At 39.2% G+C, this 19,126-nt stretch overlaps 1 protein-coding gene across 25 annotated transcripts in view; it reads left to right on the top strand.

Annotated features, from left to right (window-relative positions):
• The window catches only part of PARD3 (par-3 family cell polarity regulator), a 451,418-nt gene that overhangs the window by 155,595 nt on the left and 276,697 nt on the right, over positions 1–19,126 (top strand). For 13 of the 25 annotated variants that reach the window (XM_017741452.1, XM_017741451.1, XM_017741444.1 and 10 more), the window contains one exon: positions 5,387–5,476. The exons of the other annotated variants lie outside the window; for them this stretch is intronic. In XM_017741452.1, coding sequence (XP_017596941.1) covers positions 5,387–5,476 — 90 coding nt within the window. The remainder of the gene's footprint in view (positions 1–5,386; positions 5,477–19,126) is intronic. 25 annotated transcript variants of the gene reach the window in all.

Genomic DNA, 19,126 nt, shown 5'->3' with positions numbered 1-19,126 from the left:
ACATATGGCCACTAGAAACTTTTTCATTCTTGTTTGTATCTCTTTGACTCCTAATTCAGCTCTGAGTCATCTTTATGTATGGAAAAAAGATATTTTCAAATGTTGAAGAACTAAGGAATCGAGAGATTAGAAAGGGAGGAAGGGAAAGATGAGTTCATCAAACCCCAGATGTTTGGAGCTTTATCAGATCGAGTTATCTCTAGGATTAAATAGCTGATTACAAATATAGAGAAAGTCATCCACATTTATAATGAAAGATTAGGACTTTCCAGGCAGTGCTTGCTGAAGGCAGTGGGAGGTTTTCCCCTCTCTACACTGAGTCTCAGATCAGCTTAGCTTTCCACGATGTGTCTCCTTGGTCTCCTTCATTGGTGTTCAGATGCCTGTAATTCCAGTGAAGTTCCAGTGAAGTTCCAGGAATGAAATACAAAGGATTTCCAAACCATCATTCCCACTGTTACTCCCTTGCCAGGTTCTCTTATGTTTCTTTTACTGTGTAATACAAAAAGAACATTGAACTGAGGCTTGCACCTCAGCTGATGGCATCTGAATAAGGAAGGTTTCTCATGCATTGGAGTTTGAGGACAAGATTTAGCAAAGTCTGTTTCCTCACCTTCTGGTGCTCTCGCCGTTCAGGAATTCTTATCACATTTTATCTCTATAGCTCTGTGAGGGATATGATTATTTAAAAGCCAGAGTTGTTGAATCAAAAAATCAGTACCAGGTGCCACTTTCTTCCATGAGGCTAAATTTGATCTTTGTACAGCACAGTTCTGACTTGAGTGATCTCCAGTTGGTGTTTTCTCCAAGCGTAGTGCTCTGCTGTTAATTTGGGATTGTTGAGCAGTTTAAAAACCATGTGTTTTTGATGAGACTGTGACACGTTTGTAAAAACAAATGGATTTTAAACTGCTTAAGTTTCTAAATTAACCTTTAATATCTTCAATCTTCTCAGTATACCAGCAAGCAAAATACTGTTGCTTCTAGTAGGATTAAAAAAATCCCTGAAACCAATAAAGTAAAAAATTTTAGAACTTACTGATTCTCTAGAGGAAACCTGAGCAATTGTGGTGCATTTCAAGATGTTATTCCATATGGTGAAGACTTCTATCTGCAAGTACTAATAATGGGGAGTAATAAAAATACAGTATTGTATCTGATACCTGGTTGTACCGCAGCTAGAGAATATAGTACAAGAGGGATAATAAGGAAAGGTTATAAAGATGTAAGTATTGAATTTGAATAGTTTAAGAAGTCAGGTTTGGATATTAGTCTAAGTTTGACATCTTAAATAGATTTAATGTTCAGTTGAACAATAAGCTATTGTGGAAATCAGAGCTGTACTCTCAGAATATTTCAACACTCATATGTGGTGGTGATGGTGTTTCTGGGTTTTATTTTCCATTTCTTTAAATGAAAGACAACTTTTTCTGTAATGGAACTCTATATTTGTGTATGCAAAAATATTATGCCATTTTACCCACTCAAACATTGCAGTGTAGCTGCTCAAGTCTGTCATATTGTGGTATCATGGGTTTAATACCATTGAGATAAAGCTATATGTTTATTTAAAGAGTTTGTCACCCCACATATCAGTATGTATTATACAAGTAAGTGTAATAACTCTTAAAATAGATACTTTCTTGATTGCTCCTCTGTTTCTTGTAATTTCATTATAAGCAAACAAGGAGGAGCACAGTGAAGGCAAAGGAACATGAATCTGAAATGAGTAGAGAATGCTTTCTCACAATACAGACAACCACCCTGTGAATTTTTTTACTTTATGAAGGCATATGTACATATTACATTTTTTTGCCCAACAGTTTCTAAAAACCTTATGCAGTATTTATAGATAGTTGTTCTGAAATGTGATAAAACAGTATCCTTAACATTCAGAGCCACTAGTCTGCAACATTAACTGGCATCCCAGTCATGTTTTGCTTTGCTTTGAGGCAATGGGAATGGTCTTTGAAGGGGTATGGGGGGCTGGTCAACTTACATTAATTACTCACAAAAAAATTTTCCAATAGGAGAGGAAGCACAGTTTATCAAAGGTACTTAATTACTCACTTGGTCCTAAGCAGGCTGATTTTGTGGGATTGGTGTTTTAGGGCTAATGAAGAGTGGTGTGTGCTGGGGGCTCTGTGCCGCACTGTCTGTGAGGTTACCCTTAGTTCAGTGCATCAGCTAGTGTATGGCTGCCCCCCCAGAAAAGCATGTGGGTATTTTTGATCACAAGCCCGATGTTGTAAGGCTTAAAGTACTTAAAGTACATCCTTTATTAGGCTAAACTTGTACTTCAGTGTGAGAATTGTTGCTTGCTTTTGTTCATAATTCACAAAGGATCTTCTTGCTCCTTTCCTTATTACATTTACAGCACATTAACTCTCTCTTTTTTTTTTTTTAGATGAGGATGTGTTTTGGAGATAGTCCATCTCTTTGGGTGATTACTGGGAAAAAGTTGCTTTAAATTCTGTGTCTTTTGACATGTTCCTTTGAGGAGGATGAGAGAGAGAGACAGATGGCTACTAGTTGAATAGGCTTGTTTTTCAGTTGTTTTTTATTTACTCTCTCATGCACTGAAAAGGACTGAAACATGATATTGAAATAAAGGAGTGGATGAGAAATAACTTTCCATTAGTTTATTGCCTTATTTCCTACTTGAAAAAAAGATGAAATTTGTTCTTTTTCCTACCCATCTCTTGCTGTAAACCTTAAATGAATTATGTAGTTGAGTGCCAGCTTCAGAATGCTGTGGGTTCGTGTTAGGGGCAGATGAAGCATTCAGGGTGAGAATAAAGTGTATGTATTCAGAAGAACTTTTCTCTTTTTGACCCTTGGCACTGGATGCCGTGGAGGTGACAAGTTCGGCTCCAGCCGATGCACCTGACGAGGTCTGAGCCGAGGTGAGGCCCGAGCCCAGCCCCTGCTCTCCTGCTGTCACAGCTTGGCTCGGCTCGGTGTCCACAACTACTCTGCAGGCAGGGCCCCTCAGCTCAGCTCCCCTTTTGTGACACTGCAGGCACAGACAGGGTCTCCCTTCATGACACAGTTGCCACCTTGGTGGTGGGGGCTTTTACTGCCTGGGCTGATGGTAGAGCTGGGCTCTTTGGGGTTGGAGTGATTGTGAACTCGGGCTGTGTTCCGGGTCTGTGTTTCTAGCTTCTGTTACAGATTTAGGTAACTAATTCTATCAATAGTTTTGGATTTACAGAAAGTAGAAATGACTCTATATGTAGAAGGGAGTTGAGGACCATGTGGGTTTACAAACAAAAGCAAAAAGTGGTGCTTAGGTTAAGTTAAAATATTGCTACTGCTTGCATGTATATGGTAAAGGGCTGTACAAAGACAGCACGAGCAAGCTTGCATTAGCTTCCAAAAACTGTGCATATGAGTCAGAAACTAGGCTTCTCAAAGCAAACTTTGATCAACCATTAAAACCTTATCCTGAGGGGTTGGATTTGATTCAGTTCTCTGTACAGCACTGTTCATATTCACAACTGAAAGTAAAATTGGACTCTTTTGGTAATTGCTGGGCAACAGCTGATTAAAAGAAGATGTGACGGATGAGGTTAATACCAACAGACTTTAGGTTCTGCATGTGAACTAAATGCTCAAGGCAGCCCAGTTTCTCATTCTTGGACACCTTTTGGGTGTGTTCATCTGACCTGTTTTACAGCTTATTTCAGGGCGAAATAGGCCATTGCCTAGACAAGGTGCACTGGCTAATCTCTTCTGATGGGAGAGAAATGGAGTTGACCAGTTCCAAAATACATGTCTGTGAATCCCATTCTGCATGTGATTTAACTCACACCATAAAAATAAATTCTTACAGGAAAGAGTAAAAAATCCCCAAGACTATCGTGAAGTAGAACATTGCCTTTGTTGCCTTAAAAAAGGTAATTTGCAAATTTGGAAGAGAAAGGCTAATTTTGCATGGCCCCAGGAAGTTCCTACACATCCCTAATTAAGCTTGGGAAGTATATTTGGGTTGTGGACAGTATGTATGAGTGCAGAAAATCCCATGTTGGATTTTTTTTGGAGTGAAATTGAGTTTGAGACACTTGGATGGAGTTTTATGGTTAAACCAACAGTGCCATCTCCCTTGGGTCTGACACCGGTATCTGGTCACTTTGTGGTGCTGCTCCCAAGTGGGTAAACCTCTGCAAAGGGGCAGCCTTGCTGTTTCTTGCCATGTGTTCTCAGATGTTGGAGCATCAGAGGTGCCACGTGGCCCTGAAAGCCAGCCCAAATCCGGAGGAATAAGCATGATGCAGGGTTAATCAGGTCTGAAGCACATGAGTTGTCTTCACTGCTCTGTGCAGTTGAGTGTCTCTGTACCCCATTCCCTCACACACTGTGCAGGGTGGTACAGCCATCCTGCCTTTCCTGATCTTCCAGGTATCCTGGCTCCCTGAGGACTTGGAAAAGTTCTCTGTAAACATGCTCAGCCTCTGAATGGGTGGCTGGGTAAAGGAGTATCCCTCAAATATAGGCTGTTAAAGTAAATGGATTTGCAAGTTTACAGACAGAATAATGATGGGCAGCAACTGCTGAAACTGTTTCAATGAAAATAACATTTGAAGCAATGCTAGCAGTTCGTTTTTTTAGATTATAAAAGAATAAAATTATGTTCACCAGTTTCTAACAAGTTGGAGAATGGACACATGTGCCTTGTAAACCAGCCCTATATAATACACAAATAAGTCTTTCAGTGTTTTTTGGTAAGTCCTGACTTGATCTCTCTGCTTTTGGGTGTTTTGGAGGTTTTCTGCATGTGAAAGCTTTCTCCATCAAATATAAAAATGATGTTCACTTCTTCTGTTCCAACCCATTTTGAGCTCTGATGTTTAAGACTTTCATTAGATGACAGAGAATTTTAGGTCAAACACTGCCCGACTTTCACAATGATCTCCATCTGAAGGGTCTTACATAGTATAGTGTCTTCATGTTTTATTTAAAATTTTAGTTGGGCTCTTCACTCATGGAAAAATAAATGAAAATGAAGGTGTTACTGCAGTAAAAAAACATGGAACTGCTCTGTCAAATGAACTGCATGACATTTATCCATGGGAAATATCCATTAAGTGAGTGAATAAAGTTACTGCTCTAGTTTGACATAGTAGGCAATATTTCTGTGAGTATTGTACATGTAGATGATTTACCTCTACCTCTGTTTTAAGTTCACCTTTAAAGTAATAAAACACAAGTGGGCAGAGTCTTCCCGTAATCCTGCTTTCCCATAGCTCTTTGTTATGTTGCTTAAAACATAACATTACAGTGTAATAAGTATTTTCAGTTCTTCCACCCATAAAGGGTAGGGGGAAAATCTGTTTGCAGTTAGTGCTGGTACTGAGATATTATTTCTGGTTTGTGCTTTCGGCAGTGACCGTGGGAGCAGGACATGCAGCTGAAGGCTTGAGGAGAGGTCACTGCCAGGGTGCTGCTCCAGGAGCTCGAGGAGGAGAAGCCGTGTGTAAGCAGCAATGGAGGGAAGGAAGAGAAAACTGAACTGTTTAAAAAAATATCGCCCAAAAAGTGAAGGGTGAAAAAGCTTCAGTGAAACCGCAGCTGGGAATACTCAAAGATTTTTGTTTACTGCAGCTTTTGTGTTAGCTGAAGAGTTTATCCCAAACTCTGTGTCTTGGCAGCTGCTGTGCAATAGTGTGTTGTGGTGGCAGCAAATCCAGAGAGCCCATAGAACATGGGGGTACCAAAGCAGTGCCTGCTTGAGCCATGTCCTCAGTGGTGCTGGGAGCAAGCAGCTGCCCTCTGAGGGTGCAGGCTCTGGGTTTGTGTGGATCATCTGTGCCCAGAGTGTGCCACAGGCTCCAGGCAGGGAAGCAGCGCTCGGGGCAGTGTGCGCTTTGCTGGGCTCAGACCCCACATTCCCTGTGCAGCTCACGCTCATGGGTACATGCCCTGCAGAACGAGCTCCAGGAGGAGAGCTGTGCTTGTGTGTGTGATTTCACTGCTGTATGGAAGTTCCATACAGTTCCCAATGGCTGTCAGTTCAGGGTAGACTGTAATGCAGCTATTTATGTGCTGTTTGCCTGGTGTGGCCGCTGGTGTACAAGCCAGCTTCTAGGAGTCTTCATTCTGTGTTTTACCAGAATGATTTTGTGCATGTGAATTCTTTGCATGGGATTCCTATTATGGGATGAATTGAATATTAAATTACTTCTAAAACCCTGAAGGCAGTACATCAGCTTCACTCATACTGAGCAATTTGTGCCATGCTGTATGTACCATATACCAGTTTCAGTTTCTCAGTTCTCCCAGGGCTGGGATTTTGCTCCATTTGTTTCCATTTTTCTTTTTCAAACTTGGAATGTTTTACTTAGGGTGAAAAATATTTTTAATGAAGTATTTTAATTTGCTCTTATGTTATGGGCTTGTATTCCACCCTCCCCTCATCCAGGTTTTGCCAGATGTTTTAAATATCTTCTCTGTACGTATCCTTTCAAGGTTTTCTGCAAATCCAATTGTGTTTAACAGGCACTGAGTCCTTGTGAATCATTGTTGTATTTTTCTCTACTTTATGCCTCCCAGATCTGACAGATGTCTTGAGTTCTAGGACAGCAGGTTTTCAGTGTTTTCAGTATGAAAGCAGATAAGATTGGTACATAGCTAGAATTTCCTCAGAAAGAAACAGAATTTCAGACCTCTGTGGGAGGAAGCCATTTCATTGACCACATTTTTACAGCATTTAGTAAGTTTAGTAAGTAATTAAATCTAATAATTCATCTTATGCTGTATCAAAAGGGATGGCTTTTCTAAGGAAAGCTGTATTTATGGGACTTTTTTCACATTTCCTCTCTCTTTTTTTTTTTTTTTAAGTCCTTGTACATGTAACATTTAAACCAAATACAGTGTTTCATTTATCTTTCCTTGGAAAAAGTTCTTAAAGTCATAATTTTAGCTAGAGGGATAGTAATTTTCACCCATAGATACATGTGGTTAATTCAGTTTTATTTTCCTTTTGACCAGCCAAATTAAATACATTTGTTTCATTTTAGTCATAACTATTTTATTACTTGCACTGCAATGTAAACTGTTTGCTCTGTGTTTGCTTCCTTGATTTTTTCCCTCACTATTTTTTCTGTTGTTTGCTTGTAAGATACCTGAAGGGTCATTTTTAACAATGAAAAGTGAGGAAATGTCAAAGGTAGGGCTGCTGATGAAGGCTCTTTGTGTGCTCTGTGCTTTCTGTCTGTAGTTATCAAGCTGCAGAATGTGAGACGCTCAGCACGTGTGATGGGGATGAGGCTTTAACCCAAAAGAAGGTTAGCTGGTGACTTGATGCTCCTTCCTTCTGTTTCCATTTGCTGACTTCCAGATTGACAACCCCGTGCATCTGGGTTAACTTGATGCCTCATGGAAATTTTAGAAAGGAGACAACCACTTCGTATCAGCCTGTGATCAGAAACAGAAGGAGAATGGAAAAGAGAAGGCATGAAGAATAAAAGAACAAAGATGCATTGGTCAGAAAAGGGGAGGGGGGAGGGCAGGAAGAGGAGCTAGTGGCAGGGAATGCTTACCTCCCTGGGGACAAATAAAAATACATAACTGTTTCCTTGATGTTACTTTGCTGTATAAACAATTACCCTAGGACCCATGTAAATGATGTATGACTCTGAAAGTGAGTAGGTTGCTGCTGCCCTCCCGCTCACCCTTTCTCTTCGCAAAACTCTCTGTAGAATCTGAGACCTGGTCCATGCCAGAAACTGAAGAAAGAAACAAAAAAAAAAAGTTAAAGACATGAAAAGGAAGGATAATCCCACATGATTACACTTTTGTTATTTCTCAAGTGTTAATCACAAAATGAAAAATGGTAGTGTGTAATGTTAGATTTGTATAAGTTCATGGTGACATTTTGAATTACCTTTCCTGAAACACAAACTGTGGATTTTCTGACATAGGAGACATTCACTGAATTGCAGAGCTTTAAAAATGACAGTCCTGGGGCTTTGATGGATTCTCTGTCTCCTGAAGTCTTGAAATTAAAGTCAATATTTTTCTGTATTTCCAACAGAAGTTAAAAGACTAAATGCAGACATTATTGCATGGTGTACCTGGGCTTATATAGGTGTTTGACAGGATGATCACAGGGTGTCTTCCGGATTTGAGTTATGAGTCTTGTTTGGAGTCTCACAGTAGTGCTGCGATGTGTGTAGCAAATGATTCTTCCCATACTTGGACCTATGCTTTTCTCATTCAAGATTATTCTGTATTTACTTTCTTAACTTTTTTTTTTTTTTTTGGTGCACCCTCTCTTGTTGTTTTCATTGTCCATTCCATCCAGTTCTGTAATCTTTCCATCCTGTCTGCCACAGAAATCTGTAGCCATACTGCTGCAGTACCCTTTACTCCTGCAAAGCCCCCAGCAGCCAGGTTTCCCATTCATCCATACCCTACATTTTGTTTGTAGGTGGAATGTGCTTACTTGGTTAGGTTTGTTTTGTCTTGCTTCGTTGTGTGTTTTGGTGTTTTTTAGGATAAAAGGAGAAAATTAATTTTAAAGGTTTTTTTGCATTTGTTTTTTGATTCAGCTCCTCCTTGGTGCAGAGGAAGCGCAGACGAAGGAGGATGGACAGCATCTGGTTGAGTCACCGTGGCTTGGGCTGGTCTTTTTCTTCTGTGGGACTGGCTGGAAAGTCATCTACTACTCAGGAAACTGAGGCTGACAAAAATTCTGCATTAACTTTTTACACTTTCTTGGCCCTTTAACAGAAGGCTCAGCATAAAAAATCTGTTTTGGCTCAGCAAAAAAAAAAAAGGATGTTTTGAGCCCTTTTCTTCCCAGAGTACTAATTCTCTTTGCTGTACTTCATGGCCAGCTGCTGGCATAGCTGTATTACAAAAAATTCCTAAGACTCTATTTTGCAGCAATGGTTTCAAGTGTGCTCTGACTTAATTAGTAGCAAAATCCAGCTTATATCTCTGGCTGTACTAGGGGCTTCGTGCTATTGTGTGACTGCTTATTGTTGAACATTTAATGCAGAAAACAGTTTACCTTACAGATGTGGGGTTTTGTTTTTGAAAGAAAAATAGGTTAAATATGTAAGTCACCACTTAAATGCTAAGTATGATTATAAAATGCAAAAATGATGATACAGAATTCTGAGGGAGAGCTGTGCAAGACTGCCTGTGGGCCTAGGTTTTTAGTCCTGTGCTTTTACAGCAAGAGACTAGAAATGCTTATGCAATATTAATTCAGGATATAAAGCAAATTGGCATTTGGAAGCATTCAATTTTGCTCATAATTGTTCTCCATTCACTTGGCCGATTATCAGTAATTTCAGGGAATTAAAGACGCTCTTTTTAGAAGTTTCTAGTGAACTCTTTAGAATTGTCATACAATAACAAACCTGCCACTTAGGCAGCAATTTTCCCTCTTGCTGTCCTCAACACTGATGTTAGATCACTGTTTGGAAAGGCTAGACAAGCAAACTGAGGAAAATGTTTTCAGCCTCATGCTGCTGAGTGAATTTTGATCCAAGAATTTTTGTGTTTGTTTTGTTCATGCAAAGAGTTTTATCCTCCAGTTTGGGACCAGAGAGATTGGTCTTCTTTGATAGCTAATCTGCTAAAGTGTATTTTGTTAAAGAACTTAGTATTACATTTTTGTGGATTAAGCTTGTTATTTTTCAGTCATCTCTACGTGAATCCCAGTGGAATGCAATTCAAAGTATGTGGTGTCCAGTTCTGTCCTTTTCCTCTGCTTTAATGTGAAAAGGGAAACAAAATAGTTAAAACTCCTCAGGAGGGGGATTGTGAAGTGCCATTTACTGAAAAGGTAAATGTGTGTCTGTGTCACAGGACTTCCTGAAGCACAAAGTGTGCACAGGGACAAGAGCTGCAGAATGTCTGTGGTCAGAAAGGGACTGTTTGATGGTGATCTGTGACAGCATGATCCAGTGACCCAATGGGGATATTACATACCTGCTTTTAGGTTTTAGATGTGCTGAGCATAATCATCTCTCAGTCTCATGATCTCTGTCTCTTCCTTTCTCCTGGAGTTAGCAGGCCAAGGGCCAACATCCCAGCACTGTTCCTGTGCCAACCAGGAGTGAGGAATGTGGACATCTGAATGCATGTGGGATTGGTTAGTTTTGGCTCCCATTTCCAGTCCTGCGGAGGTGCTGCTGCTGAAGAGGAGCAGCAGAGCTCTCTGAGATGTTTAACTGCTTTTCTCCTCAGCTATGTGGAAACAGCAAAAAACTCTTACATTTGATAGGTGGTTTTAGTCCAGTACTCGTATTTGAGATAACCCAGCTGCTTCTGAGGAACATGAGAGCAGCCTTGCTTTGCACAAATGGTTTTGGTCATCTCAGAAAAAGCAAATACATCTCTTTGGTTTATTTTAATCTTCCCTAAATTAGAATTGCCATACTAATCACACAAAAAGGTACGATGATGGTTGTATTCCAAGAGCTGATAAAAACTGGGGGAGGTTAGTGAGGGCTGATTGATACTGGGCACAGAACAAGATGCAGCCCAATCTGCCCCCCTCTTGTGTGATTTGTAATACCTGCAGCCAGGAGTTGTTCCTCCATGAGTGGTCTTCCCTCTCGTTGGCTTTTGCATGATAAAAAAGAGCCCCTTTATTGTAAATGTTCTGTTGTGGAGGGGATGGAACACTCAAATTTTTGAGATTCAGACTTCATTTCCCACATATGCAAAGTCTTGGCTTCCTTTTTAAAATTGTTCAGGAGGTTTGCTTTGTATGTTGCATGACCAATGGGTAAGTTTTCTCTCCTAAGTTTGAACTTGAGACTAAAAATGTTAAACATCCTTTGGAAGTATTCTCAAAAGCTTGAAAAATACGTAAATCAAAATCTCCTCTGACAAAAAAAAAACCTCTGTCATGAATTAATAACTTTTAAAATAGTTCTAAAAATTCCAGAGAAGAACACAAAGTAATGAACTTAGCCTCAGAAAGCTATTTAGTTTTAGAAAGATTTAAGAAGTATTTTTAGTGTTTATGTGAATGATGTAAAAGATAATGTTTCAGTTTCTCTACAGGCAAAATCCCAATTAAAGCTAATGTGTATTTGCATGAATACAAATACACTTTTGTTCTGGAGTGACTTTAAAAAACATCTGCATGAGCATTCTCTGTTTTAGGTAGCCTTTGTATTTGTAGTGATGAGTAAGTATCTTAGATGTTATTTAATGCCGTAGATTTTTGACATCTCATATGAAATATTAACTACGCTAGCACTCATATAGTTATTAAAATACTCTGTCTTCAGAGATTGCATAAACATAGGTAGTTAAACAATAATAACCTATTTTTCTGCTTTTTTATTTTGCATAAAACTCAAGATAGCTACTTTTATTAACCAGTAAAGTGCTTTTTAGTCAGAAGCACCATATTTAATGTAAAAATGGTGTAGAATGAGAACAATTAGAGTTAATTTTTAGATTTTTAACTAAGCACTTAAAAAACCAGAGGTGGTTCCTGCTGGAAGCACATTGACTGTGTGATGCATGCTGCAGAGAAGTTGATGATCTGTGAGAGCCTATGGATGTTCTACTCACAGTTTGTACATCTTCCTTGTGTTTATTCTGTGAATGGCCAGGTGTTTTGTACAAGCCATGTAAGGATGCATGGATTGAAAATCAGTATGGTAGGGAGGTCTTATTACTAGGAAGTGTTCTAAATTCTAATATAATATAAAAATGATGATAATAGGACTTGTTCCCTAAAATAATTTGCTCTCAGATAGGTTGAAGAAATATCTCCATCTGTACAGGAGATGGCTGTCTTCTCCTGTGGCTTTCTTTTAGTGGTTATGCAAGATAACTGTCTTTTGAGGAGTGGAAAATTTTGAGGAATTGCATTCCACAGAACCTTTGTGGAGAATTAACTTAAGCTAAAAGTATTATTACACTGAATTTTTTTTTTTTTTTGGTTACATCAGGAGCATCTTATGGATATGCAGGTACAAGGTGAGTAGGGGAAGCCTGTGGATGCTGAGGACTGGATGCCATTGTGCTCTTGCAGCTGTCCTTTACATCCTGACTGGCATCCCAGTGCAGCTGGGGCGCTTACTGGAAAAGCAGCTCTTTCTTTGCATCTCCATGTTGGCAGTTGGATGGAGAGTGACCTTTCCATGTGCCTGCTTTACTCCTGGGTACATTTTCCCAAGGACCGAGGTCATTAGCACTGTGGGGCTGTGTCTGGTGTGTGGCATTCAGGGAAGTGAGCGCTCTGTCCATCAGCACACGTGAAAAGCAGCCCTGGCCAGGGGCTCACAGGAACTAGAACAATTATAGTTCCTTTGTTTTCCTGGTTTTCCTTCTGTCCATCCTCAGCAGAGATTTTGTTAACTTACAGTCTTTCTTCAAGGAGGTCTTGGAAGAGAGCAAGGTGTACAAGTGCACAGGTGCAGAAGGAGCCATTCAGTTGTGAGAACAGCTGGAACAGCATGTTCTTTTCTGCTTAGTGTACAGTGCAGAGTGTGAGGGGTTTTGCAGAGTCCTCTTGTCCAGCTGACTACTTGCAGGGCATTTCCAGGATAACCTGTCCTGGGCTACTGATTTTCCTTTGAATCTGTTGACACTCTTCATGTTCAGGCAACAACCTCCAATTACCCATGTTAATGGAAGAAGACCAAATAATATATGCTGGCATTCCGCTCTTTTTCTCATTTCAATGTATCAGTACATTTTGGGCTGCAGAAAAATAACTAACTTATTAATCTCCTTTGAAGAATGAAACAAAATGAGAATTTCTAATAGCATTAAATGAATAATAATAATAATAATAATAATAATAATAAGGCATAAATTTTGTAAAATAAAGTTTGTCCACCTCATGTTCCCTCTCTGTGTGCAGATACTTGAAATTATTGTAGCACATTCTAGGATGAGACAAGGAGGGAGCCTTGTGGTGCGGAGACAGCTTGGAAAAGTTAGCTGCTGGGAATCTGACAAATTCTGGCATGAAGTATATACCATAGTATTTCAGTAAATATCTTCTGTTAGTTCTGGCTAAAGCTGTTTCCCCACTAAGAAAGATGATCTTCATCTCTGGGCTAGAACCGATCACAAATTCTAATGAAATTTGGCAACTGCAAGCATGAAAAGTCATTGATCCAAAATTTCATGAACTGTCTTTCATGCAGCAAACCTTTTGAACCTCAGTTGAAGCTCTTTCTATTGGCTTATTCTTGGTTTTGAACTTTTAGGAATAATTTTTTACTCTCCAAATTTGCAAATGTGAAATAAAAAAAATGGAGTGAGAGGCACATAATTAAGCATGCAGCATAACTGCATGTTTCCAGGCCTGTAGCAGGAGAGGAATGGGGGGAAAAAAAAGACGGTGGGGGGAGGAGGGGAGAATAAAAATTAAAAAAAAAAAAAAAAAGACATTGGCAAAGTTTTTCTACATGTAGAAAATGTTCTTCATTTCCAGAAGAGAACTATTTATGCTCCCTGTTGTTGTTGGAGACTTTGAAAAGTACATGTAAAGATGCTCAACTGTGCACATACTTCAAGCAGCACTACTGTCCTACTGCTTGCTAGGCATGGTTTTAAGCAGTAAGTGGATATCTGTTTGTAGAAAAGAAGAAGAATGAAGGATGTCTGTTGGTCTGTCACCCTTGAAGAACAGCAGGTGTTACATGTTATCGTCCCATTGTGGGCATTATCTGAACAATTTAACAGCTTCCAGTGTAGTCTAAATTGTCTTACTATTTGGCTACTGGGAGCACTGGAGTTTTCTGCAGAAGGTGATCTTTAATGTTAAGAGTTAATGAGAAGATTTTCGCATGTTGTGTTGAAGCTGGAGCTTCTTATTCCCCGCTCTGTAGTTGGAAGGACCTTGTTTGGTCACAATTAGTTTTGTGTAGTCACCAAACTTTGCAGCTTCCCAGACTGTTCTCTGACCTACCCCCAATGAAAGGTCAGGCACAATGTCACATCTGCTTGCAGAGAGCACCACAGCGTGCCCTCCCATGGCATGGTCATGGCAGCTCCACTCCCGTGCATCCCCTGTGGATGAGGAGGGTTGGTGGCATTTTGTCTCATTACTGAAACACACAAATGCTTGATTTGTCTGTGGGGATTCAGCTTGATGCTTGCAGCTGAATGACAGAAAATAATATTCTTGAGATCTTTATGCTCTGTGCTTTGCCTTTGAGCTGTATTAGTCCCTGCGTGCAGAAGAGCCTTCTGCTAGATATTGTTTATCTGAGCACATGGGGTGGCATGACGTGGCCTTTTCCTAGGTCTGCGTGAGATCTTTTGCTCTTCTTGGTCATCAGCAGCAGATAGGAGTTCAGTGGATCGTTAACTCACAGAGATTTGAAACGAGAGAGCATTTGATAATGAGAGCATGTTTCATGAATGTACCAACATGCTTCTAATAATCCTTGTAAATGTTTCTGTCATGGAAACAAGAGCAAGTACCATTAAAATTGCAGAAGCTGTTGGTAATTTTTAATAGAACTTCAGGACTATGTTTGCTCTGTCTTATTATAGATGTTAATTGTAAATTTTGTTTGCGCTGTGTTGGAAACTCAGTAGTGTGCATAGAGGCTATTCCTTCCCACATTTTCTATTTTTTTTTTATTTTGTGCAGTAGCTATGCACATATAATTTCTGTCCAGAAAACCCCAACCCTTTAAATGATTGTGGTCAAGTTTTTTTGATTGTCATAATTATTATGCTTCAGTTAAAAATCTCTCTAAATAATTTCTGTAAGGAAGCTATTTGGATTTTGTGTAACTCAGGTTCAGATCCACTTCCAGGCTCTGATATCCCCAAATTGCTGCCTTCCTCAGCTTGACAGAGGCCCATGATATACAGGATCACTTTTATATCTTAAAAAAAACCCAGCTCAGTTTTCTATGGCTTCTGAACTTTGCTGCAGTGGAGCAAGGCTGGAGCCAGCCATGCTCACCCCAGCCAGAAAAGAACAGTTGCCAAGTGTCCGCTCAGTGGTACCAGCTTTGTAAGGACTTGTGTAGTGACAAATCTCTTGCTAATTACACATGTACCTGCTGAATTTCAATTAAGCATGTTTAACTCTTTGGCATCTGCATATGATCCACAAAGGAATTCTCACTTCACATATGAGGTCATGTAGTAATGTACGAGACTGTGTTGGCAACAGATGTTGATAGAAACTTTATTTTCTGATAAGTCAGAAATATATATAGTCTAACAAGTAGTACTGAATCCCTCATATCTGGTACTGCAGGGTACTGCACTTGTCCCCACCCCTTTTCCTCCTCACATAAAAGCACAGTGGTGGCCTGGGGACCAGAAGGGGGTGACGACAGTGGCAACCACAGCGGGTTTTCTCTGACTGAAACTCACTGGTGAAAGAACTGTGCTGTATATTATACACATTCTATCATTCCTTGTTCTTTCCAACTGAGCTCTTCAAGTTACAATCTAAATCCTATTGTTTCATCTATGTTTTCTCTTCTATCCAGGAAAATGTTGCAAATGTCTTGCTTCCTTTCTGAGCCTACCCAAAGCATTTAGACCATAAACAATCAACAGTTTTCATAGCACTGCACTAACAGGAGGAATTTTTCTGTTAAGTTTCAGGGGATTTTTCAAAGTTGTGGCAAGAAAAATATCTGCCAACTTCCTTCCTGTGTCTCAGGGTGGTAAAGTTTTATCACCCCAAAGCAGCCAGGAGTTTGTTCTTGTCACTGTAAACTCTTGCTTGCACTGCAGAATGAAGATGTGTAATACAGTGTCTTCATTATAATATAACTAAATATCAATCATAGTATTATTAGCAAGGCATGATCTTTAATGAAAGCAAAATAACTTCAGCAGCAGCAATGTTGATGATGTTTCTACTGTCACACAACTGTTTAAAGAAGTAAGGCACAAATTTTTGCAAAAGGTTTCGGCATCTGGGGACTAGAAGTGCATTTTTCTTACATTTGGAGCAGTAGCATGAAAACAGGTAAAGAGGTAATCCAGCATGTTTTAAGAAAATCCATGAAGAATGTACCCGAAACTCTGAGACTTTAGCTCATTAAAATATACTGAAACACAATTTTTTGACAGATCCGAGTAGAACATTTGTAAAATCTGACATTTTTGTCTTTTCTTTTGGCATGCAAAGATATTTGCATTTTAGAAAAGAGCCCAGAGAAAAGAGACAGAGAGGGTGTAGGTAATTAAATTTTAATTTCAGTTTTAAAGATCTTTCTCTAATTAGCTTTAAAAGTCAGTGTCTGAGTAAATTGAGTTTCAGGGTGCAATCATCGTTTTCTTCCTGGATCTTAGTATTCAAAAGTAAGAAGAAAGAATATTAGAGAAAGAGAAGGAAGATTGTTATTTTAAAGGCCTTTCAAGATAAGGATTTAACATTACATCATTATTAAAATGTGGCTGTAGCAGGTTGTTTTTTATTTCTGAATTTCAAAGTCATTGAGCAGTCATGGCAGGGAAAACTTAGGTTCTATTAAAAGAAACTTAAAATTTTACTAGGAAAGTAAAGACTTTTCTTCTTTCTTCTGCTTTGTAATACAGTTTTGTTTGGTGGCTTGCTTGCATTCTTTTCTCTGCTGTCCATTCTTCCAGAAATCATCTTACTGTTTTATGAGTAATTTTTGATGATAGGCATGCTAACATAATGTCCTATGTTTCTTAAAGGTGTGCTAGCATGCATTGGGCTTCTGTTCATGTGTTTTACACAGCCAAGTGTCTTTTCTCTACATTTATGTGATGGTTGGGGACACAACCTGCTGGTTTAATCTGCTATCTTCCAGACCACGCTGTGCATTTTTAGTGCTGTGGCCCAGCCTCTGCCCTGCTCCTGGTGTGGCTGCCTGCCAGAGCTCCAACTGCATGGGGCAGTGGTGGGAAGAAAACAGGCCAATGGTGACTTATCATGATTTCATGTGCAAATGCTTATAAATGTGCCATTTTAAAACTAAAGATACAAGAAAACAGAATATTTGATAACATTGAAAATCTGTCTGTGAGAAGTACATAAGCTGTTGTTTGACAGTGAATTGCTAGAACAACAACTGAAAACAGTTGGTTTGTACATGAAGTAGTTATAAATATCTGGAATTGTGTAAAACAATGATTTTTTTCTCTGTATGAGCAGTGGAAGTCTTTTTATTTAACCAAGAGTTCTGAATGTAGAAAAATTAATTTCAGAAGTTGATCTTTTTAAGCACAAACATATTTTCAAGTAGAGAAATGCTAATTATCTAAACTATGTCACCTTTCTTGTAATTCTGAAAGGGGAAGCCATGAATACAAAATACTTGGCATTTGCAGGTAAATTCTGTGTAATTCATGTAATATTTGCAAATGTAGAAGCATTTGATAGAAATTTAAGTGACTTGAAATGTGACCATAAACACTTCAGTATGGATTAAAAGTCAGCACAGAAATCTTAAAAACTGAAGGGAATCTTAGTCTAGAGATTGTTGTCCAATAGGGTTTCATGAGGCCTCCTGTCACTTTTGGTTTATTTAACATCTTTAAATCCGAGAGAGTCAGTACTGTAAAGAGTATGTTAATTAAATTTCCAGATGTTGATAGACTGGGAAAATAGAATAGCATGAACAAAGGAAAGATATATATGTATGAGAACATTGATCTAAACTGAACTTATACTTCAATTATCAAGACAGATGCTGGAGTGAGACTACAGAAAAAGTTTTAGGATTTCTGTGGATGTTCTGGGTTGATACCATGACAATAAAGTACCCAAATGTGATTACTGTTGACTATATATTAGCATCAAAGTTCAAAAAATGACAGGGAGGATTTAAACAGCACTGAGGGTATGTCATAAAAGAAATTCACTATTCTGGGTGCCTTCTGAACAAGTTAAGACTGGAATAATACTTACAGAAATGAACAGTAATATAGAAATGAAAGAGGCAAAGGCTGTGTGCTGTGTAGCATTGTTTAGGGGAGAATTGAGATATATGTGACATATGAAAAGAGAGTTTTTTTAGGGACGGGGAGGTAACTAGTGACAGAAGGATAAACTTGGGGGGAATAACACAAACAAATTGTGGAGATTTTGCCATTTGGAAATGCTGCAAATTGTTTTAAAATAATCATTACTTAAAAGTGGAATGGATTCTAGGAGAGAGAAAAATACTGCTCTGAGCCATGAGGAGAGAGTTGGTGGTGTGTGTATAAATATATACATATATAATATATATGTATTTCCTCCTGCTTTAATGTGGCATTCAAAAGTATGTTTCTAAAAAGATCTGCAACTGGTGGTAGCTTTGTGGTGCTCCTGTTTTGTGTCCTTCCCAGCTGTCCTCTCCCTACAGTGTGCCTGTTTTCTTCTTCAGGACGGGTAGTGCCTTTGTCCCAGCAGTGGTTCTTCACCTCTTGGAATGGCTTAAGGGCTTTTTTTTTTTTTGTCTTTCCATTTCTATTTCAAGATGTCTACATTTGATTTGCACTGTTTTGTTAATCTTGTAGAGAAGTTCTGCATTATGTTAGCTGCTGCTAGGGTTTAGAGCAGTTTGTAGATAAGTTCATAATCAGCTGGTTTTTGTCTCCAAGTGTTTTTCTTCTATCCATAGTCAATTCTACAACAGCCTCGGTGGTCTTTGGAAGTTATCATCACCTCTCAGAGGTTTGCAAATATGAAAGTTGAACTGGTATGGGGATTTGAGCTTTTGAATGTCATAAGGGATGTTTGGCTCTTGCTATGTCCAGCTGAGTGGAACAAGGAGATGAACTGAACCTACTGAAATTGGAACCAGAACTCCAGGAGCTGTGCTGGAGTGTGAAACTCAAGGCTAATCTAAATTTTTTTTAAGAGATATTTCAGTTAAATATAGACAAAGCCTTAACTTGTGATTTCAAGTACTTCAAGCTGAAAGAAGCAGTCCTGCTTTCCTCAGCCTGAGGATGACCCTGATTCATCCTTTCTCTTGGGCTCCAGATGAGGATTTGAGCAGAATGATGAGCTGGATGGGCCCTGGAGACAGCAAAGCTGTTCAGTTTCTATCTCCTATCCCCAGACTGGTTTTTTGATGCTGACACAGGACCTATGTGTGTCTTGTGTATACTGTGCACCCTGATGTACATACATATCTATGGGATCACTTTCAGGAGCTCTGTCTAACCTGAGCAGCTCTTTTGTTAAAAGCTACTC

Source organism: Corvus brachyrhynchos, unplaced genomic scaffold (genome assembly GCF_000691975.1).
Source record: "Corvus brachyrhynchos isolate BGI_N302 unplaced genomic scaffold, ASM69197v1 scaffold167, whole genome shotgun sequence".
NCBI lineage: Eukaryota > Metazoa > Chordata > Aves > Passeriformes > Corvidae > Corvus > Corvus brachyrhynchos.
Note: the sequence above shows the minus strand (reverse complement) of the source record. Positions and strands in the feature narration are given on the sequence as shown.